The sequence below is a fragment of the Trachurus trachurus genome (assembly GCF_905171665.1).
Source record: "Trachurus trachurus genome assembly, chromosome: 21".
NCBI lineage: Eukaryota > Metazoa > Chordata > Actinopteri > Carangiformes > Carangidae > Trachurus > Trachurus trachurus.
In genome coordinates this window covers 35,398,032-35,422,062 of record NC_139899.1, presented here as the reverse complement: position 1 = coordinate 35,422,062, position 24,031 = coordinate 35,398,032, and the positions used below count along the sequence as shown (strand labels likewise).

Below are 24,031 nucleotides of genomic sequence, written 5' to 3'. Positions count from 1 at the left end.
CACTAGGTTTCACAGGACATGGAGTTAATAAGGAACAGATTTGGTGCCCCAGAGTCTTCGGACCTACTACAAGAATTTCAGTTTTTTCATTGTTCAGTTGTAGAAAGTTTTCAGCCATCCACTGTCTAACATCCTTAATACACTGAATGAGATCATTGACTGGGCTCAGGTGGTCAGCAGAAACAGATATGTATAGTTGTGTGTCGGCAGCATAGGAATGATATGAAATGTTGAGTTAACGGATTAAGTAACCAAGTGGGAGCATGTACAAATTGAACAGGAGTGGGCCAAGAATAGACCCTTGGGGAACACCATAAGAAATGCTAACTTTGTCTGATTTGAAGTCAGCAATAAAAACGAATTAATTAACTAATTAATGATTCCGAAAAAAGCTCTGCTACCTGAGCATTACCTGAAATATCCAGGATGTGGGATCGGGATTTTTGTTGTTCCCAGTGGAAGAATGGACCGTCTGATGCTGCAGAACTCCCCTCAGCATGTCATCCCTGTTGTAGCTGCTCTAACAGTGTTTTGTTGTGGTGGCAGGAGGTGGAGCGTGGCGGTCGGGTGGAAGAGGAGGACATGGCCCGACTCATCCAGCAGCTGGAGGGACGTGTTGGAACAGAGGTAAAGGTGGACGTCTTCAACTCTCACATTCTCTAATGCAGTGGTGGACAGTAATGGGGTAAATTTACTTGAGTACTGTACTGAAGTACATATCCAGATTATTTGTACTTTACTTGAGTATTAGATTTCTCTGGTACTTATTACTCTTACTTGAATACATTTCCAAGACAAATATTTTTTACTTTTACTGGAGTTAATTAGTAGGAAGGCTGAAAAGTACTCGTTACTTTCAGGTCTTTGTCTAAAATCCTATTGGACACAAGCTGTGTTTGTCAAAGAAGGAAACCCTAACCCCTAAAAGCAGCACATCAGTGCAGCTGCTTTCAGAGAGTTCATTCTCACTAACAAGAGTTAAAAGCTCCTTCAGTCATTCATTGATGTGAAAAATAAGAAATTAACTCTTACTCTTACTTTTACTTAAAGTACATTTAAAAGCATGTACTTTTGGATACTGAACTACCTTTAAAAGCAAATACTTTTTTACTCTTACTGGAGTAACATGTCGACTGAGCTACTTTTACTTGTAACGGAGTAAATTTTGACCAGTAGTATTTGTACCCTTACTCAAGTACTGGGGTCGCACTGCAAAAACTCAAAATCTTACCAAGAAAATTTGTCTTATTTCTAGTCAAAATGTCATTTCTAGACAAAACAAATCAGATTATACTCAAAATAAGACTCATCACATTAAAAGCAGTTTGTTTTTAGACACTTTTTACTTTTTTCAAGCAGATTTTCACTTAAAATAAGTAGAAAAATCTAATAGTGGAGCAAGTTTTTCTTTCTTATAACAAGCACTAAAAACTTACTTTCACTGGCAGATTTTTCTACTTATTTTAAGTGAAAATTTGTTTGAAACACGTGAAAATGATCTAAAAACAGGTGATGAGTCTTATTTTATGTGGAAAGAGATTAGTTTTGACTAGAAATGAGACATTTTGACAAGAAATAAGACAAATATTCTTAGAAAGATTTTGAGTTTTTGCAGTGTGAGTACTCTGTCCATCTCTGCTCTAATGATCAATCTCCGATCAATCAATCAAACTGACTCTGAATCCTCAGCCCGTCTCTGTGCTGGAGGACATCAGCGATCAGACGACCGCTGAGAACCAGAGCGCCACCTTCCAGTGCCAGATCAAGATCAACTACCCGGAGATCACTCTGACCTGGTACAAGGGCACCCAGAAACTGGACAGCAGCGACAAGTACGACATCAGCAGCGTGGGCGACCGCCACACGCTGAAGATCAAGGACTGCCTGGTGAAAGACCAGGGCAACTACCGAGTGGTGTGTGGTCCGCACATCTCCAACGCCAAGCTGACCGTCACAGGTAGGAGTCTGAGCATCACAAGTTCCTGTCAGCTGCACTGCAAAAACTCTACATCTTTCCAAGAATATTTGTCTTATTTCTTGTCAAAATGTCTCATTTCTAGTCAAAACTAATCTCTTTCCACTTAAAATAAGACTCATCACCTCAAAATGTACTTGTTTTCAGACAATTTCCACTTGTTTCAAACTAATTTTCACTTGAAATAAGTAGAAAAATCTGCCAGTGAAAGCAAGTTTTTTGTGCTCGTAATAAGAAAGAAAAACTTGCTCCACTATCAGATTTTTCTACTTATTTCAAGTGAAAATCTGCTTGAAAGAAGTAAAAAGTGTCTAAAAACAAGCTGCTTTTTATGTGATGAGTCTTATTTTAAGTAGAATGAGATTTGTTTTGACTAGAAATGACATTTTGACTAGAAATAAGACAAATATTCTTGGTAAGATATTGAGGTTTTTGCAGTGTGGACACCTGTCTGTCTTTCTGTCTTTCTTTCTGTCTGTCTGTCTGTCCGTCCGTCCGTCCGTCCGTCCGTCCGTCTGTCCGTCTGTCTTCTTCTGTCTGACCTCTTTCAACCTTCAGGGTTGTGATGTTGTGTTCATGTGTCCCTTGTTCTCTGTGTTTCTTGATTTGAAACCATAAACACCTCAGACAGTCTTCACACACACATACAACAATAACATCCAGTCAATAAAATATTCACTGTTATATATAATCAGATTAACTCTGATTATCTGGTTTTAGCCGACCAAATTCAGTTCACTAAATGCATCAGAAGCATGGAGGTCAGTGAACGCCACTCTGCCACCTTCGAGTGCGAGTTGTCCTTCGACAACGCCACCGTCACGTGGTACAAAGACTCTTGGGAGCTTAAAGAGAGCCCAAAATATAACTTCAGGACTGAGGGCCGCCGGCACTTTATGACCATCCGCCACGTAACGGCCGAGGACGAAGGTTTGTCAACAAACAGAAACGTGAAAAGTGAAATCATTTCAGCTGCTTTTGACTCTTAACGCTGGGTCCAAGGGACAGAAGTTGTTTCTCCACTTCTTGATTGGAAATATTCACCTCATTACTCATGTCACAAACATTTAGTTTGGGCCCAAATAGGGGTGGGCGATATGGCAAAAATATCATATCGCGATTTTTTTAAAATGAAGTCACGATTTCGATTTCATCTCGAAATAATTAAATCGATAAAAGAAAAACAGACAATTTAGGCCAAAACCTTTCTGAACAGATTTTAATCTAAATAGTTGCAGTTTTGCCAACATGTGCAAACAACGTAAACATAGTAAAAGGTAAACAACAACACTCTGATAAAGTGGACTCTTGCAACATAAAAGGTAGCTTTCAATAAACATGAAAGTAAAATATTAATGAAGACATTACTGTTTGTTTTATTCAACACAGTCATTTTAACAGGATTTGAAGTATCAAAACACTAAATAGCTGATTGAAAAGGGTCAAATAAAAATACAAACTAAAGTAACTGTTGTTATCTCTTTTAGCAAACTTTGCAAAGGACCTTTGTTTGCGCTTTGCAGCATAGAACTGCAGTTTATAGAATGTGCCCCAGACGATCCTACGATCTCTGCACTTTGGCAGATCGTCTACACGCTTTAATCCTTCACCATCTAATATTGCCGTATCGCCCAGCCCTAGGCCCAAACATGAAGATATACTGTATATCAGACTGCAGTGAAAATGTGAGTCCAGCACATCAGTCGTCAGTTAGTAGGAGCAGCTGTAGTGGTTTAGACTCGGTTAGGAGCCGTCGTCCAACCACATCCTCCCTGAATGAAATCATGTAAAAAGCAGAATGTCAGAGTGAGGCAACACTTTGAGGAGTATGTCAAGCCATTTTAACATTTAAAAGCCAGACTGGATATGTGTTGTAGATATCTGTAATTCAGTTTTGCCTAGTGAAAAAGAACATTTCAGATATCTGCAACTATATTCTTCCTATCCACAATTGTCATTTCAGATATCCACAACTACGTTCTTCCTATAGGACAAATGACGTCACTGTAACCATTCATGTGTATGGGGTTTGTCATTACAGATATCTACAATTCAGTTGCAGATATCCGCAATGTGAATTACAGATATCTGTAACTGAATTACGACTAGTACTAATTCCAGTTTGAGATATCTACAATTTGATTCTGACTAGTCATAATTCCAGTTAAAGATATCTTTAATTCACCTCAATTAAAGATATCTACATGTCCCTTTTCGGATATCTTCAATTAAGTTTTGACTAGGCGAAATGACGTTGTAGATATCTGTAACTGGAATTAGTACTAGTCGTAATTAAGTTACAGATATCCGTAATTCACATAACTGAATTGTAGATATCTGTAATGACAAACCCCATACACATGAATGGTTAAAGTGACGTCATTTGTCCTAGGAAGAACGTAGTTGTGGATCTGAAATGTTCTTTTTGACAAGAGGCAAAACTGAATTACAGAGATCTTGAATAAAAAATCCAACTATTAAAAATGTAATTACGACTAGTCAGAAAGACGTTGTTGATATCTACAATGTTAATTCCGGATAGTCAAACTTAGCTTTTAAATGTTAAATCCGCTTGCCATATGAGGAGTGACTGATTGTCCCTGAATGTAACTGGGCAGTGATGTCATCATGTGATGTGATGTCGTGTCTCCACTCCGCCAGGCGTTTACTCTGTGATCGCTCGTCTGGAGCCGATGGGAGAAGCTCGAAGCACGGCAGAACTTTACCTGTCGGGCAAAGGTGTGTACGCGTCAGCCTGATGACAGAGTTAGATGACGTTAGCTTACGTTAGCGCAGCCATAGTAACCTGCCTTGCCTTGTCCTTTCACAGAGCTTGAGTTAGGAAGGGTTCCTCAGGGTGAGTACTGAGCAGCATTCATTCATCTACAGTGAAGTTGTGCCCTGAGATTCACTAGATTAACAGATATGATTAGTAGTAGTCAGTGGTGTCAGTTATTTTAATTCATTCCAATGGAAAAATATTAAGTTTTACAGTCACTACACATTTTCCAAAAATTATAATTATTGTTATTTTATCTTTATTAAAGATGTTAATTGAAGTTTATTTGATTTAAACCTGTAGACGTCCCCGACGCGTCAGTTCACGTCCCAGAGACAGAGTCAATGGTTGTTTACAGAGGTGAGACGGTTTTTAACCTTTGAACTTTGACCCCTTTAATTCGCGTCCACTCGACTCGACTTCTTCTAAAATTGTTTTTCTACCAAAAGATTCAACAGAAGTTTTTCACTACGAAGAAACGACACAAGTGACAGGTACAAGCGTTCATTCAGTTCTCAGACCATTTCCCTCCATCCTCCTCATCCTCCTCATCCTCATCATCATCCTCATCATCCATCTTTAACTCTTAATCCTCAATAATTGTGTGTGAACCTTCTGAACTCAGTAAAACGTTCTCCATCATCCCTCCTCTTAACTCAAACACCACCTCAGTGTGTGTGACGTGTGCTGCAGTAACTCCACACTTTAACCTCAGTAACATTGAATTGAATTAAACATGAACAAACCCCAACGTACAGAGGAGGACACAAGAGAAAGATCTTACCACTGAGCTGAACTAAAGTCCAATAGATTGATTGTGTTTTATGTTTTTATTGGTTATTGGGTAAAGTCTGAACTCTCTGAATGTGAAACTGTGTCAAACTATTCCGTAAATGGAAGCGTATAAAGCAGAAAGTCTGAAGTCTGACTTTAATTCAAGTACAAAGTCAGAATAGAAGAGTTGTGTTCCTCATCTGTACGAGTGTAAACGCTGCAGTGATGAAATATCTGATGCTGATGATTCATTTGATAATCTGCTGTAGCTTTTCAAAGTCTGACGGTGGAAGAGGAGGTGGTTTCTGTTCGCTACTCCTCCGTCTCAGGTAGCGTCACTATTCTACCTTCAAACAGAGACAGTCTGTCACTGCGTTCAATGCTTTTGTCTTTGTTATGTCTTCCTGTTTCTTCCCTGTTGTTGTGTATTTGGTTTTGTCCTTAATGACTCGAGACAATTCCAGAGTCGGGCTTGTTTGTTCTAAGTTCACTTCTCTCCTTCGCCAGCAGAGAAAAAACCAGTAGAAGAGATTGTTGAGAAGACTCACTTCGGGGTGGTGGAAGAAATCCCTAAAGGTATAAACTGCTCAGAAAAGCTTCTGGCTGTGACATAACCTCGCTGCCTAGTATAGCTGCCGGCCGCCATGTTTGTCCATCCACCTGCTGCTTCTCGAAGCTTTTCTCTCCCCACAGCTGTGACTCATGTCATACAGTAGATGATGTTCTAGTTTGGTCTGTCTTCTTCTGTCACCATTGGTCTTTCTTCTTGATGTTTTTGTTGTTGTTCAGTGTTGTTTGCCCTGACTCACCTCTCCCTCGCTCTTATTAACCCACACTGCAGCTTTCTGCTCAGTAGATTCAGCAGAGTGCAGAGTTCATGTTTAATGTGACTCTCTTGATCTTTTAAGTTCCTGAGGTTCACAGAATAGCAGAGAAGAAACCCTCTGAGCCCGCGGCTCCGCCTTCAGCTCCAGTCAAAGGTATCTACAAAAACCTCCACTCATTTAACTCCTTCTTATTCATGTAGCTCGTGTTTTGTGTTGGAATCTTTCAGTCCCACTGTTTGTTCTTCTGTTTGTTTACTTCTGGTTCTCTCGAGATGTAATTATCATAAAACATCTTTACCTTGGTATGAAACTGAATCGGTGATAATGTTTTAAAGAACCTGAAGTGAAGAAGCTGCAGCCTGAAGCTCCAGTTGTGGCTCCGCCTCACAGGGAGGAACCTGCAGCCCCCAAAGGTAAAGTCCCCCAATGGAGTTTCATTTAAAGACGTGATTGTGTGTGTTTGTGTGTCACAGAGTCTTTATGGCTCGCAATCTTAATCCATCACATGGAGCATTTCTCATTTCTTCACATTCTTTATTCTTCAAATGCAAGATGTCAAACATAACATTTATTTTAGATTTTAGTTTTTTTTTTAAAATATATTTATAACTTTGCATGAACAATATTTACATTATTAATAAGCTTGAGGCAGAACAGATGCTTAAGATATATAATATATACTTCTTTTTAAATAGATAGATTGCTAATTAAGAAAATTAAAAGGATATGAAATGTTTTCTCTTCATAAAACCTCTTCAGATGAATTTCACCTGGTGAGTTTCTCTTAAGTTCTGTCTGTCCAGCTTCATGTTGTCTGGAGTTCTTTAAGGAGCATTGTGCTCTGGTAGTCTTTTTCATATATGTTTGTATTTTGTGTCTTATCTTTTTCTTCTTTAACCCCTTCACTCTTAAAGCAGTGTGTGCCTCTCTGCTGACTCAGTAATGTTTCTCTGTTAACCCCGAAGAACCCTCAGTATACACCAAACCAGAACCTGAACCAGAGGTAGTTTCCAGAAAGGTTGCTCCTGCACCTTACGAACCCGAGCCAATGACAGCAGAGCCAAAAGTGGTTCCTTCTGAGCCTAAGGTGACACCTCAGAAACCAGCAGCACCTGAGCCTAAGGTGACACCAGCAGCACCCGAGCCTAAGGTGACACCTCAGAAACCAGCGGCACCCGAGCCAAAGGTGACACCTCAGAAACCAGCGGCACCCGAGCCTAAGGTGACACCTCAGAAACCAGCGGCACCCGAGCCGAAGGTGACACCTCAGAAACCAGCGGCACCCGAGCCGAAGGTGACACCTCAGAAACAAGCGGCACCTGAGCCTAAGGTGACACCAGCAGAACCTGAGCCTAAGGTGACACCTAAGAAACCAGCAGCACCCGAGCCGAAGGTGACACCTCAGAAACCAGCAGCACCCGAGCCTAAGGTGACACCTCAGAAACCAGCAGCACCCGAGCCGAAGGTGGCCAAACTTAAGGCCGAACCTGAAGCACCTCAGGTTGAAGCGGTCAGGAAACCAACAGAGGCTCCTGAACTGAAAGGTAAAGTAGTGAACAGTTTGAAATTGGAAAGCCGTTGTGTTACACAACATGTCTTGTTGTTTTGTCTAATCTTCCAGTGATGTACGACGTGTGTAACTCTTGAGTGGTTTAAGATGTTTGTCACTCACCTGTTGATCTGGATCTTTTAACCCTATCTGATACTTGCATACTATGCATTAACTCTAGGTTTGGATGATAGTTATTGAGCAGTCATAGTCAAGGTGCAGGAACTCTTCAATGTCTTGTCATTTAATTGTTTGCTGTAATATGAGTCCGTCTATGTTGTGTGTTTTTGTGTTTTGGCGATAAGCACTCGTTAGAGTGGGCTGAAATGTTGACGCCTTAGTTACCAGGTTATTCAACATGTACATATCATGTTCCTTCAGAAAAACCTGTAGCTCAACCAGCTGCACCCAAGGTTACTCCTTCAACACCGGAGCAGCTTCCAACTAAAGGTATCACAGTTGACACAGTTACACGCTTGTCATGGCTTCTTTCACTCGTTAAGAGTGTGATCTTTGATTCCATGTTAGCCTTGATCCCTACCTAAAGGTTAAACAGCACATAATGTTCTCTTAAGTGCAAGATGTACCAGTGGGACCTGCAGTCCAACCACCCGCACCAGAGGTTACTCCACCCAAGGTTGAAGCTGTTCCAACTAAAGGTACTGCCACAATATTCTTGAAAGCTGCTTTGTTGTATGGCTGTCTTTTGTGTCTGTTGTTTCTCATGTTTTATGTTTGTTATCTTTGGTCAAGTTTGCTTTTAGAACAGCTTTTGGTGCCAGGAGAGTAATCTTTATGAATTATCTTCCACAAGTATCTTCAAGCACTCGTTAGAGTGTGACTTTCTTACTTTTAGGTTTTTCTTTCAAAATATATAGTGGTTAACAAGATCATCATCTTATAAATAAATGTTCTTCTAAGTTGTCTCAGAACCAAAGGCACCCGAACCTGCAAGAGAACCACATCTGCTGCCTGAGAGATTTGCTGAGGTGCCAAAGAAGAGTCCAGAAATGTCAAAGACAGTTCCAGATGAACCACAATTAATTGTAGAGGCTCCAAAGAAAGTTCCAGAGACACCAAAGAAGGTTCCAGATGAACCCAAAAAGGTTGTAGTAGAACCAAAGAAGGTTCCTGGAGCTCCTAAGAAAGTTCCAGAGACACCGAAAATAGTTCCAGAGGTTCCAAAGAAGGTTCCAGAGGAACCCAAAAAGGTTGTAGTAGAACCAAAGAAGGTTCCTGAAGCTCCTAAGAAAGTTCCAGAGACACCGAAAATAGTTCCAGAGGTTCCAAAGAAGGTCCAGGAGGAACCCAAAAAGGTTGTAGTAGAACCAAAGAAGGTTCCTGAAGCTCCAAAGAAAGTTCCAGAGACACAGAAAATAGTTCCAGAGGTTCCAAAGAAGGTTCCAGAGGAACCCAAAAAGGTTGTAGTGGAACCAAAGAAGGTTCCTGAAGCTCCCAAGAAAGTTCCAGAGACACAGAAAATAGTTCCAGAGGTTCCAAAGAAGGTTCCAGAGGAACCCAAAAAGGTTGTAGTAGAACCAAAGAAGGTTCCTGAAGCTCCAAAGAAAGTTCCAGAGACACCGAAAAAAGTTCCAGAGGTTCCAAAGAAGGTTCCAGAAGAACCACAAAAGTCTCCAGAAGCACGCAAAATGGTTCCAGAACTACAAACAGAACCAAAGAAAGAGGTTCCAAAATTAGTAACAGAGGAACCAGTGTCTTACTACCAGGAACCCACACCATCAGAAGATTTGGAAACACCAAAACAAATTCTTCTGGCTACAAAGCCACACCAAGAAGGTAGATATGTCTGTAAACATCTTCTTTAACTAATCATTAATCATCTTGATCTTTTACTCACTCTTTATATCTTTGACTCTAAGGTGCTTTCAGCTAATTCTTTTGTCCTGATGTCTGTATTGTCTTATGTGTTCACATTGTATCAACTATCAAAACAGTTAAACAGAGGGAAAAATGACAGGAGGCACTAGTGCTAGTTAAATCAAGACAGGAGGCAGGTTCAACTGAGACAGGTACACTTTTACTCACAAATGCACCCAAGTAAAGTTCATTGTAGTTATATCAAGTGTGTTTATCTGTAGCCTACCTGAAACCGGACAAGGTTACTCCTAGATAAGTAGAAGTCCACCTAGAATATAAAGAACCTCCAGAGCAGAGTGGTAGTGATTTATACAACTTCCAGTTTAGCTATAAATAAGGATGACAGTAGATAACCTACCAAAATGAAATCTGTGATTGTGTCTTGATGTGTTTTGTTTTGTTTTCCTCTTGGTCACCGCTCCATGGTGCAATTCTTCAATCTTGGGTGAAACTGTACAAATAATCCCAGTTCCCTGGAAGACTGATCTTATGGAAGAAGTAGTATTTGAAGATAGAGACGAATCTTGCCTACAGAAAGATCATACGGAAGAGGAAACCAAGATGTATGAAAGGAGAGTGAAGCTCAGGGGGTTGGTTGTGACAGAGGAGAGCTCCTTGAAAATGGAGAGAACACAACAAATTGTTCTCAAAGATATGCCAGTCAAAGATGCCAGACCTCTAGAGAGCTCTGAGCCAGTATATATACAATATGAGGATACCACACTGTGTGATGAAGAGGACCTTGATCTCAAAGACGATGTTGTCAATCAGAGAGAAGATGAGCCGTTGAGGTCTGTCTCTCCACCTGTAAAGAAAGTCACCTCTCTCCCATCAAAGACAGACATCACACCTGCAGCTCAAAAGATTCATCCTTCAAAGGAAGAAGCTCCTGCCAGTGCAATTGCATCCAAAAAAGAGGCATACAAGAAGATCCCTCATGAAAGCAAACTTTACACAGAACAAAGAGAAATTACAGAATTATTTGTATCAGAACATCAAGAACTTGAAGCAGAGGCAGTTTTTCCATTGATGGATCTTGATAAATCTAAATCCACTGTTACACCTAGAATAGTCAGTGTTTCAAAGTCTAGGGTAGCGAAGGATGTCACTTTTGTAAAGCAAGCAGACTCTTTTGAAGTTGAAGAAGTTCCAACTGACAGATCCTTGTCTTCACCTCTTAAAGAAACAGTTTTGCCTCCATCCATGACTCTTTCCAAGGAAGAAGCCTTGCCACCCAAAAAGATGAAGTCTCCGAGGAAAGAAATCACAAACACTTCCAAGGCAACAGAAAAAATGCATCAAGAAGACAGTGTATCTATTGAGAAACCAACTGCTGTAACACAAATACTGTTGCGTGAAGAAAAAATTGTCCAAGAAGCAAGATCTGTCCCGGCAAAGAGGGAAGTGTCACCTCCAGTTCTGGCTGAGATTCCTTCCCCTGTGAACACAGCATGTCTTAAAGAAGAAGCAGTTGTTGAAGACGTTCTCCCTGAGGGAGTGACAATATCCCAAAAACCTGTCCCTCAAGATGGAGTTCCCCCAACTAAAATGGAGAAACAACTTTTACCCCCTGAGCAAGAAGCCCCTAAGAAACCTACTTCTTATACACCAAAAGGACTCACCCCTAGTCTTGATTCCTCAGAAGAAGCAAGAACCACTGAAACTAAATTTGTACCTACAAGAGCTGATGACAAGAAAGCAAAGAAGGGAACACAGAAGATTGATCAACAAGATCTTCAGAAAGGTATTCTTTATCTTTGAGCCGCTCAGGCTCGTGATCGCCACAAGATCAACCCTCTTGAAAGATTTAACATCTTATATTTATATTACTCACACTTCTTCCGGTATCGTCTTGAATAACAGCAAACAATGGGACACTTTCCACTAATCTTCACATCCATATCTGTTGATTGTCTCTGAAACGTCTTTTCTTTATGTTACCACTCTACAAAGTATACCAATTAACATCATCCCATTTTCTGTCATTTACATTCTTTCACATCTTAATTTCTGTGATTTCTTCTGTTTGTGCTGTTTGGAGAAACTCATGTCTTAATCATCTTTTGTCATTAACAAGTCTTGATTGACTGTGTTGTTGTCTTGGTCGTGATCTTGGCATCTTGTATTTCCAAAGTGTCTCCTCCTGAGGAGAAGAAACCATCTCCACCAACACCAAAGCCCTCACCTCCTCCTCCTGCTCCTGTACAGAAAGTTGTTCCTCCTGCAGGTAGTCTTTTCAGTTTGTATGATCCTTGTCATTGTAGACTCGTCAAGAGTCAGTCCTGTTGTTGTACTTTTCGCCCATCTGCTTTTTGGGTTCTCTTTATGGTCTTATATGTCTTCAGGTCTTCATGATGTGATTCATGTTACTCATCATGCTTAGATCGAACTTACTGTCTTGGTTGTGACCTTGGCATCTTGTATTCCCAAAGTATCTCCCCCAGAGGAGAAGAAGCCAACTGCACCTGTACCAAAGCCTGCAGCTGCTCCTCCTGCTCCTGCAGAGAAAGTGACTCCTCCTGCAGGTAGTTCCCTCACTTGCTTTTCTATGTTGTTATAAACTGGGCGTCTGTATCTTGACCTTTGTTGAAAGCTGATTTGTTTTCTTTACTGGCTGATCAGTAATTATCCTCATGGTTCATGGTTGCTCTCTCTTTTTGTTCAAAGTCATGCATTGTTTCAGTGCATTTGTCCATTTCTTAGTCGACCGTATTGTTGTCATGGTCGTGATCTTGGCATCTTGTATTTTAAAGTGTCTCCTCCAGTGGAAAAGAAACCATCCGCACCAGCACCAAAACCTTCAGCTCCTGCTGCTCCTGCAGCCAAAGTCACAGGTAGTTTCTTTCACTTTATTTGGTGTCAGTTCAAAACACCACCATGTGTTTGTGTCAGTATGTGTTCTGGAAACAGATTCTCCACTGTGTGTGATTCAGTTTGTGTTTCCATTTGTCTGTGTTTCCATGTAACCCTTTTTAATTGTTAAATCTTTACTGTGTGTCATCACTTTAGTATCTTTTGTCTTCTTGCTTGTGACTTTTGGTATTTTGTACTCCAAAGTGTCTCCTCCAGAGGAAAAGAAACTGTCTCCAGCAGCACCGAAACCTCCAGCAGAAAAAGTTGTTCCTCCTGCAGGTAGTTTCTTGTGTTTGTCATTGACGTTGTTTGTCCTAAAGATCTTGGGTTTTGAAAAACAGTCTGCCTTCTTGAAACTTGTTTTGTTTTGTTATGTTTTCTTTTGTTTGAGTGTGTGCTGGTTGCTTCCAAATCTTTGCCTTGACTTAATCAAGTTGGCATTCTTGTAGCTCCAGCTGCAGCAGTAGTGAAGAAACCCTCTCCACCAGTCGTAAAGGCTGAACCTTCTCCTGTATCAGAGGAAATCTCTCCACCGGAAGGTAACATCTCTTCTGTAGTTTAGTTTCATGTTCTTCCTTTTTATGTTTGTCTTCCACTTTGAAGCGTTTCTTATGTCACAGCTTCAGTCTTCACACAAAGCAGCCTGAGATTTGAATTCAGAAGCATTTTTGCTTCCCTAATTCTGTCCAGACCTGATGGTTTAATGTTTGTTGTCTTTCCTGTTAACAATATCTGTTGAATGATATAACGATACTGTAACTTTGTTCATGAAAGCCATTGAACACTCAGTGCTAACATTCAGCACCAGATTAAATAAAAAGAATAAATGCATGAATTTACATGCTTTGTCTTGGTTTAACCTGTGTTCGAAGATGGTTTGTACTGTGTATTCTTAAATCGATCTTATTAAAATTCTTGCAGACAAGGGACCAGTTTCAGCACCTGGACCCACTAAAGGTATACCAAATATTTGCTTCTTTATGAACTTTATGCATATCGTTATTTTATTTATTGTCTTGACAACTACAAACTTTTACATGTTTGAGTCCTGTGTTGTGACATGTAAAATGTTGAGTTTCTGTGTGTCTTTACATGTTACGAATGTTAAATATTTACTGTGTCAACCACAGTGCCACCGCTTAAGCAAAAGGGTAAGGTTCCTGTTCAGGAGGGAAAAACACCCGACTCACCTAAGCTGAAGAGTAAATTTACCAGAATACCAAAAGAGAAGGAACCAGAACCAGAGGTTGTTAAGCTGAAGAAAGTTCCAGTGAAAGCTCCAGAGCCTGAGAAACAGGTTGTAACTCATAAAGTTCAAGTGACGAGGCATCATGATACAGAACTGATGGTTCATGGGCTTCATGACAGAGATGACCGAGAGATATTAACACTTGGAAGAACTGAACGAGTTTTCACTGCAGAGGAGGAGACAATTCAGTTCGGCCAGTTCGAGGAAGTTCAAAGGGTTGAAGTCATAGAGAAAACAGAGAAAGAAGGTTGGACAAGAACCCTGAAACCACAAAAAGAGGAGGAACCTGAAGCACCTCCTGTTGAGAAGAAAAAAATTACAAAACTGCCAAAGGCAGATGAGCAGAAAGAATCAGTTAAATTAAAACCATTTGACAAATCAGGGAAACCAGAAGAAGATCAGCAAAAGATCAAACTAAAGAAGGTCCCAAGCAAGCCTAAAGAGCCTGAGAAGGAAGTCACAACTGCTAAAGCTGATGTCACAAGACGTTATGATACAGAGCAAACCGTTCAGAAGGTTCGGGATCGAGAAGATCGAGAAGTAACAACACTTGGCAGGACTGAACGTTCCTTCACTCCAGCTGAAGAACCATCTAAGATGGACTCTATAAAGGAACCTGAAGAACCAGAGGCAGAAGATGAGAAATCAAGATGGATAAGAACCCCTAAAGCTCCAAAAGATGAAGAACCTGAGCCAGACTTCACTAAGAAGAAAATAAAGAGGTTGCCAAAGAATGAGGAGGAGCCAGAAGTAGTGACATTGAAACCATTTGAAAAACCTCAGAAACCTGAGGCAAATGAGCCTCAGAGGGCTCAGAAGGAAGGTGAGGCAAAGCCACAAACGGAGCATATTCCATTCAAGAGAGCCGAGAGGCCCCAGAGAGATCAACCCAGTGCTGCTGTTAAACACACAGAAGATGAAGGTGTCCCTATGACAAGTCCAGAGGTAATTCCTGATGTCAGCAAAGACCAGACAGAAGTCCCACAGAAGAAAAAGACGAATGATCAACTACCAAAGGATGGGGAACACCCAGCTGCAGACAAGCTCCGTGGAAAACCAAGGACTATATCCACACCAGATAAAGAAAAAGAGCAAGTTGTGTTGAAACCCTTCAGCAAAGATACAAAGCCTGAAGAAAAGCCAGAGCCAACCCGTGAAGAGGAGAAAGAGAGGAAGCCGGTAGACACAAAAATACCCAGTCGAACTCCAAGAGATGAAATTCCTAAAGAGCCAAAAGAACAGCAGCTTAAAAAAGTTGAAAAGACTGAAACACCCAAGAAAGAGGAGGAGAAACCTCAGGTGAAAGAGAAAGAACCTGAAACTATTCCACCCAAGAAGCCCAGTCCACCAGGAAAGAAAGACATGATTCAGCAGAGAGAAGAAGAGAAAGAACATCCACCAAAGCCAATAGAAGTCTTGAAAAAAGGTGTTGAACTCAAAAAGACTCCATCGCCAAGAGTTGGTAAAGACAAGGAAGAAGAGAAAGTCCTGAAACCTGTTGAGCAACTAAAGAAGGTTGAGCTTAAAAAGACACCGTCACCAAAAGCAGAAAAACCAAAGCCAAAGGAGGTAGAAGAAGTCCCAGTTGAGAAGAAGCCAAGTGCTGAAAAAGTCAAAAGGATTCCCAAGACCGTTTCACCCAAAGACTCGATCGAAGCTGTCACACTCAAAAAGGTTCCCAAGAAGCCGTCTCCAGAGGCGGTGGAGCCAGAGAAGCCCGCTAAGGGGAGAGTCCCCCTGGTGAAAGAAGTTTCTCCTGGAGCCGTGCAGATGAAGAAGGTGCCCACCCAGCCCGAGGAGGAGGTTTTTGAAGAGGACGGAGAAGAAATTGAAGGCGAGGAAGACGAGGAGGCCTGGGGCTGGGAGCTTGTCCCTACAGAAGACTGGGAAGGTGAAGGGGTTGATGGGGCACGGGAGACTCCAGGCATGCCCGGCGGCAGACGAGGTGAGAGACGAAGGCCCACACACTCTCCCAGATGATGACTCTGGATCCCCTCATCCCATCTGCGATTGGCTCATCTAATCCTCATCACCTCCATGCATAATCTTCTGATCCATCCATTCATCCAGAATTTATGTTCATCTCTGTCCATATGTCCATCCACTAGCTTTGATGTTCCCATAGTCCCATCATTTATCTTCATCAAATGTGTCTTCATCATATATCTTCATCAAATGTGTCTTCATCATATATCTTCATCAAATGTGTCTTCATCATATGTCTTCATCAAATGTGTCTTCATCATATGTCTTCATCATATGTCTAATGTCCACTTGAGTCATTTAATGTGTATCTTCAGTGTGTCAGTCCCCTTGATCATCTTGTCTGATTCATTTGTCTCTTCATTCCATCTTCATCCTCTTCACCGTGTGCCATGTGATGTCCCTTCTGTTTTCATATGTAATGACCTTGTATTTAGCACGTCAGCTGTTAGCACCGCGTAAACTCTCTCTTGGTATCAGCTGGTATATTGAAATCAACATGCAGCTCCTGCAGAGTTGAGATTCATCTTATTGTCTCTTGTGCAGATGGAAAACCATCGGAGGAGGCACCAAAGGGCAGAGGTCGTGGATTTGGGGGTGAGAACCAATAGCGCTTTAACGTTCTGGTCTTTGTGCTGCATAACATCCGAGTTTCACTCGCTTCGTTCGTTTGTTGTGTTTTGTGTGTAAATTGTTTTCTTGTCTTGTCCTTTCTGACCCAGAAGATTTGTGATGGTCAACAACAGGACTGAGTAACAAAGCCTTTAAGTGCCAACTGCTGTTGGCTCGTTTTTTAATTATTTACCTATTTTAATTCAGATACTCAATCCAACTCCAATACAAAGCTCAAATATTGTTTGGACAACACCATCGAACAGTAAAATATACACGGACTGACCTTTGTAATGTGTTACCATGAATGAGATGTTTTAGTTAGTTCACCTTTTTGTATGTGGTTTGTTGTCTGTGAGTCCTGTCAGAGGATTTGTGATCCTAAGTCTTCAAAAATCTTCTTCAGAATCCTCTTACTAACTAAAAGAACTGATGATTTTTTATTAAATATGAGGTTGTATCACCTCAGAGATGTCCAATACACGGTAGGAGCAGGATCTTATATGTTTCTCATTGTCCAGTGTCTAATAACCCTCTTCAGTCATCATCACATCTGTAACTGACTAGATTGTTTCCATTTGATGTTGCAGCAAGACAAACCCCATCACCTGGTGATGGTGGCCGGGGGCGCGGCCTGAGGCCCGGTGGAAAGGGCCCCTCCCCTCCAGAGGATCCCTTCGGAGGATTCAAACTCAAAGCCGTCCCTCTGAAGTTCATCAAGAAGCTTAAGGACATCCTGCTGAAGGAGGCCGAGTCCATTGGCTCAGCTGCCGTCTTTGAGTGTGAGGTCTCACCTTCCACCGCTATCACTACATGGATGAAAGATGGCAGCAACCTGCGGGAGAGCCCCAAGCACAAGTTCACCTCTGATGGCAAAGATCGCAAGTTGAACATTATTGATGTCCAGCTGTCCGACACTGGTGAATACACCTGTGTGGCAAAGAACGCTGGCAAGGAAGTAACCTGCACAGCTAAGCTCATTGTTGAAGGTAAACCCCTGAGAATTTTTTATCAAAACAAGACATTTTCACAATAAAAGTTGAATTCATGTGAATTGAAAAAAACAGGTTGACTGTAGGCATGAAGGTACAGAGTGTCAGGTATGGTGTGGAAACATTTCAGATGAGGCTGTGTGTTCTTACTGATACTTAAACTGCTGTGAAATGTTTCCTTACAGAACTCCCAGTGAAATGGGTGAATGAGCTGGAACCGGAGACGTCGTGTATGAAGGGTCAGCCCATGTACCTGACCTGTGAGCTGAACAAGGAGAGAGATGTGATCTGGAAGCGCAACGGCGCAGTCCTAAAGAAACAGGCCGGGAAAGTGGCTATTAATGTGATCGGTATGCAGCATGCCGTGACCATCCAGAACTCCACCGAGGAGGACGCTGGCGACTACACATGTGAGGTGGACGGACAGGAAGACGTCAAGACTACAACCAATGTCAAAGTGATTGGTAAGAAATGATTTGGGTTAGTACGCAAGCCTTCAGCTCGTCTGAAGAGGATGGGATGTCAGATTCTGACCCGGTACGTACATCCACCAGCTCTGTGATCAGCTCTGTTTGTAATGAACCGAACCCCTCTGTCCACAGAAATCATCAAGGACTGGCTGGTGAAGCCTCTGAGGGACCAGCATGTGAAACCAAAGGCCAAGGCCGCGTTCAAATGTCAGCTCTACAAGGACACTCCCAACTGGAAGTGGTTCAAAGGCGACAATGAGCTCACTCCCTCTGACAAGGTTGAGATCAACAAGGACGGAAAGGACATGACTCTGACCATCAAGAACTGCCAACCCGACGACGTGGCAGACTACACCATCGAGGTGGAGGATCGCAGATACAGCGCCAAACTCACACTTGGAGGTCGGTGCAACACAAGGCCGTAACCAGGGAGTTAACACTGGGGGGGACCAAATTTCTCTCTTTCTATATACTATACCGTACTTTCTGGATTATAAGCCTATAACTCTGACGGTTAAGACTACACACGCGTCTAACATCGTATATGTTATGTAACGTTATCCACCGCTCCATTTATTGGTTTTTGGCCGGCTTCGTTGTAAACAAATGTACATGGGAGAGAGGAGCGTAACCAAAACAGACTTGCAGAGTTCCCGACTGTCTTTCTGTGGAAATATTTCATGTTACAACATGAAAACCTGCGGCTTATATTCAAGTGCGGCCTATATATGTATTTTCTTTTAAAATTTAGCTGGTGCGGCTTATACTCAGGTGCGCTCTATAGTCCGGAAAGCACAGTAAATTCGCTAACACATGGGATGCTTTTTAATTTTTTAATTTTTTAAATCAGCTAGCTATATATTGGGGTGGGACATTTTGAGCATATCTGAATATTGGGGGGGATATAGCCCCCCCAATGTATATAGTAATTACGGCCTTGGTGCAACATGAAAATGAGTCCGGGTCAGAGAATCATGAAGGCTGTGTACAACGACTAAGATGTGTCTCTCGTTTCAGAACGCGAGGCAGAGATCCTGAAGCCTCTGGCCAGTGTGGAGGTGGTAGAGAAGGACGAAGCCAGCTTTGACACGGAGATATCTGAGGATGATGTGGCTGGTGAATGGAAGCTCCGAGGCCAAGTGGTGACCAGATCCCCGGTAAGAAGTGCAGGATTAAGTGGTTGGACTTTACAAGAAGGCAGCCGGGAAATGTGGACTTGGAGTTTAAAGGGCCCATATTATGCAAAATCAATATTCTTCTCATCAAAATCAGCACCGTGCTCAGTATGCACTGCGCCTCAGTTTCACTTGTTCTTTATAGTAACCTAACTTTCTGATGGCTGTAGGAGTCTCTCCATGTTTCTCCTGCGCCAGTAAAAAGGGAACATTTACATTATTTCAGACAAGACCATAGTCTCTAGGCTATTTGATTTTTTTAAAATTTAATAACTATTGATCGTTTTTAGTTTAGTTTGTTTCGCACCAATAAAGAATAACAAAAATTACATATTAAAATGATTCATTAGATCATTGCTAATGCCTATTCCCAATGTCAACATTAGTTAGGAGTGGACGTGGTTTACACATCTTATTTGCATTTCAAGGTGCAGACACAGAAACGGCTCGTTCTCAGCAGAGCTTTGGAGAGCCACTTTTAGGTTGATGAGATTTAGAACAAATACAATGTGGTTGGACCACTTAGACCTATGAGAAATGGTTGAAAAACAGCATAATACGGGCCCTTTAAAGGGACAACGAGGAGTTTTGGAAAAGCAAAGTGTTTTCTCACTACATTTATGAGCCTCCGCACCGTAAAATTCTTTGACCGGTGCAAGACAGACTCATGTTTTCATTCATCAAGAATTAAAGTCAGAGGTTGGAAGACGATCACATACCGTCGTAGTTCCCACCATAAACGGAGATTCGGCGGCGTTATTCTCATGACTCGCCACGAAACCGAAAGTAAAGAAACGCTGGTCGGCTCGCCCAGCATTTCCACCACCACTAATAATAACAAAATAACCATAGAGACAAAACCATAGATTTATCTAAAATGGACCATTAACAAGTGGTAACGTAGATTCATCCACATTAATATCAGACTTTTTTATTGTCGCAGAATTTCTCGTTCTGCCGATGGAGAAAGTCCTCGTTGTCCCTTTAATGTGGCTGTGAAATCATCATTCACCTCCTCAGTTTTGAACAACAAGGTGTGGGTGAAAGATGCCAAGCATCAATGTGCAGTCTCCAACTCGTGCTCCTGCTTGTTTTTCAGACGTGCGACATCAAGGCCGAGGGAAAGAAACGTTTCCTCACCCTGAAGAACGTGCAGCTGGATCAGGCCGGTGAAGTGTCCTACCAGGCTCTGAACGCCGTCACCAGCGCCATGCTCACCGTCAAAGGTACACACCCCTCACTCACACACACACACACACTGCAAAAATTCAAAATCTTACCAAGAATATTTGTCTTATTTCTTGTCAAAATGTCATTTCTAGTCAAAATAAATCTAATTATACTTAAAATAAGACTCATCACATTAAAAAGCAGCTTGTTTTTAGACACTTTTTAACTTTTTTCAAGCTAATTTTCCACTTTCCAAGTTTTTCTTTCTTATTACAAGCATAAAAAACTTATTTTAATTGAAAATTAGTTTGAAACAAGTGAAAATGATCTAAAAACAAGTTAGTTTTTAGGTGATGTGTCTTATTTCAAGTGGAAAGAGATTAGTTTTGACTAGAAATGAAACATTTTGACAAGAAATAAGACAAATATTCTTGGAAAGATGTAGAGTTTTTGCAGTGCACATCTGTTTTCCCCGTTGCGTGTTGCCAGCTTCTGCTTTTGTTTTGTTTTTGTGTCGGAAAACGAACTAAGGATCTGGTAAGAAAAGTGACGGCCGGGTGCCGTGTGTTTGTTTGTTTGTCTGTGTGAGTAACTGAACTGCCGCGTGTTCGTTCGCACCTCGCAGAGATCCAAATGGGCTTTGTTGACCCGTTGAAGGATGTTTCTGTGGCTGAAAAGAAACAGGCTAAGTTTGAGTGCACCATCACCAAGGATGTGCCAAAGGTCATGTGGTTCAGGGGGGCGGAGATTGTCACTCCCGGCCCTAAATATGAAATAATTGATGATGGAAGGAAACACATGCTGATCATAAACAGCTGTGAGTTTGACGATGAGGCTCAGTACAGCATCGAGGTACTCGGCCAGAAATCGGCCGCTCAGCTTTTGGTGGAAGGTAAGTAGCCGCTTCACGTCTCTCTGTTGTGTCCTCTTCATTGATGTTTGTGGCTTTGATTGAGAAAAAAGCAACAAACAAACCGGCCCGTGTGTGTGTCTGCACTGACGATGTTATTCCAGGCATGAGGCTCAAGTTTGTCCAGCAGCTTGAGAACCGAACCATAAAAGAAGGTAAAACAGTTCGCTTCGAGCTGGAGCTGACGCACGACGACGTGCCGGTGGTTTGGTACCGCAACGAAGTGAAGCTCCACGTGAGCCGCACGGTGGTCACTCACGTGGAGGGGAGGAGACACTTTCTAGAAATGAGGACGGTGTCTCTAGATGATACCTGCCAGATAAAGGCAGAGGCCAAAGGAGTTTTCTCGATGGCCAAACTGACTGTGATAGGTAACGGCACACTCTTCTTCTCCGGTCTAACCTCAGCTAACAACAACATGTCACATGAACAGGAAGTACAGGAGAGCCCGATGACCGAGGATCATTCTCATCACTCTGACTCTGAAAACTAACACACACACACACATGAACATATATTTTTATACAGATATTTATTTATGATGTGTATTTAGGGTATTTATAGGTGTATTATATTATTTCAGATTGAGATAATTATTATGTGTGTATATATATATGGTATATATTTATATAGGTATTATGTATTATGTAGTAGTTACAAACTGAAGAATAGTTCAAAAGGGGTGGGAAATTAAAATGTTTTTTTCTTCTTCCAACTCCTCTTTCAAACAATATGCTGTGTTTTGTTATGTCTTGGCTCTATTTTTCTTTCTTTTTTTTCTTTATTTTGTATGTACAAATAGTTACATATATATTTTTCGAAAATAAGAGTTCATTCATTCAACACACACAGTTCATTTACAGGTTTCTCTTCACTCATGAGTTTGGATGTTTGGATCTTCTGACGTCTTTTTATTGATAAAATGATAAAAAAAATTCATGAGAACAATCTGCAGCTGTAATGAAACAAACTTATGACTGAAAACAAACGTGAATCTGATTGCGTGCTGGTCCTGGATCTGTTCCAGAGGGCGACCCCATCTTCGTGGTGAAGCTGCAGGACTACACCGCCACCGAGAAGGAGGAGGTCACTCTGGACTGCGAGCTGAACAAAGACGTGCCGGTCATCTGGTACCACGAGGAGACGGAGATCATCGCCTCCAAGACGGTGGTGATGAGGTCCGAGGGCACGCACCGCTCTCTGGTGCTGAAGAAGGTGGAGCTCAGCGACAAAGGCAAATACGTATGTGACTGCGGGACGGACAAGACCTCGGCACACATCAACATCGAAGGTAAAGACGCTCAAACCACACCCACACTGCAAAAACTCTACATCTTTCCAAGAATATTTGTCTTATTTCTTGTCAAAACGTCTCATTTCTAGTCAAAACTAATCTCTTTCTGCTTAAAATAAGACTCATCACCTAAAAATGAACTTGTTTTTAGATCATTTTCACTTGTTTCAAACAAATTTTCAATTGAAATAAGTAGAAAAATCTGCCAGTGAAAGCAAGTTTTTTATGCAATGAGTAAGCGTTATAACTCTATTATAATACAAGACTGTCATACTTGACCTTATAAGCCATTACAAAATGTTCTATGATGTGTTATGCTTTTTGTTATAAAGTCTTATGTGATTCATGAGTGTTTATAATGATAGTTATACATGTTTATAAGCCAATTATAACACATTATAACTATATTTATAATGCATTATCAATGTGGTTATTGTCAGTGAGTTACGAACAATTATAACGTATTATAATACCTGACCTTATAAGTCAAGATAAAATGCTTTATAGTGTGATTATTTTATAAAGCATTATGATAATTTATGAGTGTTTATAACTGTAGTAATAACAGTGCTATAACTGCATTATAACTCATTATAAGTCTGGTTATAATGTGTTATAGAGATAGGCGTCAAGTAAGGTGTTACCCAGACATATAAATGATTTAAAATGTGATGACGTCAGCACTGAAGCCAAAGCTCCAAAGCTCATTTAGCGAGTTCTGCTTCAGAAAACAAAACTCTCTCTCTCTCTGATGAAACTAATGTGTGTGTTTTCTCTTTGGGATGCTTCAGCTCGTGACATCAAGGTGGTGCGGCCGATCTACGGCGTGGAGCTGTTTGACGGAGAGACGGCTCGCTTCGAGGTGGAGATCTCCGAGGACGACGTCCACGGCCAGTGGAAGCTGAACGGAGAAACTCTGACTCCTTCATCTGTGAGCGTCTCATTTACCCTGTCATGTCACCCTTCACTGCAATAACAACAATAGTAACAACAATAATAATAACAATAATAACAACTAGAAAAAGATAGCATTTCCTGCAGAAAATGCGTGTGAATGCTGAAAGCAGCTGAACGCTGTTGCTGAAGCAATGCTGAATGAGCAGAAGAAATTGTTGAATCAATGCTAAATTAGTTGAAGAAACTGCCAAAGCAATGTTGAAAAGGCTAATGCTAAAGCTAAAGCATATAACTTGTAGTATGAGATGAATGTCTTTTAAAGGTAAAAAGCAGTAGAAATGCTAAAGGGAGAAGAAAACATTGAAATCCTGCATGTTTAAATGTAATGGTTGAATAGTTGAAATCTGCAGCTAATCTGACAGGAAGGAAAACTGATGAACCAGCACTAACATAGCCGAAGCAATGGCTGAGAATAAATAAAAAAGTAGAAGATGTAAGATTTTGTATGAAATGGCTGGAAATTACTTGAATTGTTGAAGAGGATGATGAAGACACGAAAAGTTTGAAAAAATCCTGAATTAAGAAAAAAAGTTAATACCTACTGAAATACACTTTAAACTGACAGCAGAGGAACATTGTTGAAG

General features: G+C 41.3%; 1 protein-coding gene across 1 annotated transcript in view; it reads left to right on the top strand.

Moving 5' to 3' along the window:
- LOC311004175 (titin-like) overlaps positions 1 to 24,031 on the top strand; it is a 239,473-nt gene that overhangs the window by 76,566 nt on the left and 138,876 nt on the right. The window contains exons 77-97 of the mRNA XM_083996121.1: positions 547 to 627; positions 1,690 to 1,957; positions 6,039 to 6,104; positions 6,437 to 6,508; positions 6,691 to 6,768; positions 12,215 to 12,307; positions 12,536 to 12,616; positions 12,840 to 12,914; positions 13,085 to 13,174; positions 13,557 to 13,592; positions 13,766 to 15,829; positions 16,414 to 16,464; positions 17,070 to 17,468; positions 17,657 to 17,935; positions 18,074 to 18,343; positions 18,959 to 19,098; positions 20,216 to 20,342; positions 20,912 to 21,178; positions 21,301 to 21,567; positions 22,224 to 22,487; positions 23,282 to 23,421. Coding sequence (XP_083852247.1) covers positions 547 to 627; positions 1,690 to 1,957; positions 6,039 to 6,104; positions 6,437 to 6,508; positions 6,691 to 6,768; positions 12,215 to 12,307; positions 12,536 to 12,616; positions 12,840 to 12,914; positions 13,085 to 13,174; positions 13,557 to 13,592; positions 13,766 to 15,829; positions 16,414 to 16,464; positions 17,070 to 17,468; positions 17,657 to 17,935; positions 18,074 to 18,343; positions 18,959 to 19,098; positions 20,216 to 20,342; positions 20,912 to 21,178; positions 21,301 to 21,567; positions 22,224 to 22,487; positions 23,282 to 23,421 — 5,208 coding nt within the window. The remainder of the gene's footprint in view (positions 1 to 546; positions 628 to 1,689; positions 1,958 to 6,038; positions 6,105 to 6,436; positions 6,509 to 6,690; positions 6,769 to 12,214; positions 12,308 to 12,535; positions 12,617 to 12,839; positions 12,915 to 13,084; positions 13,175 to 13,556; positions 13,593 to 13,765; positions 15,830 to 16,413; positions 16,465 to 17,069; positions 17,469 to 17,656; positions 17,936 to 18,073; positions 18,344 to 18,958; positions 19,099 to 20,215; positions 20,343 to 20,911; positions 21,179 to 21,300; positions 21,568 to 22,223; positions 22,488 to 23,281; positions 23,422 to 24,031) is intronic.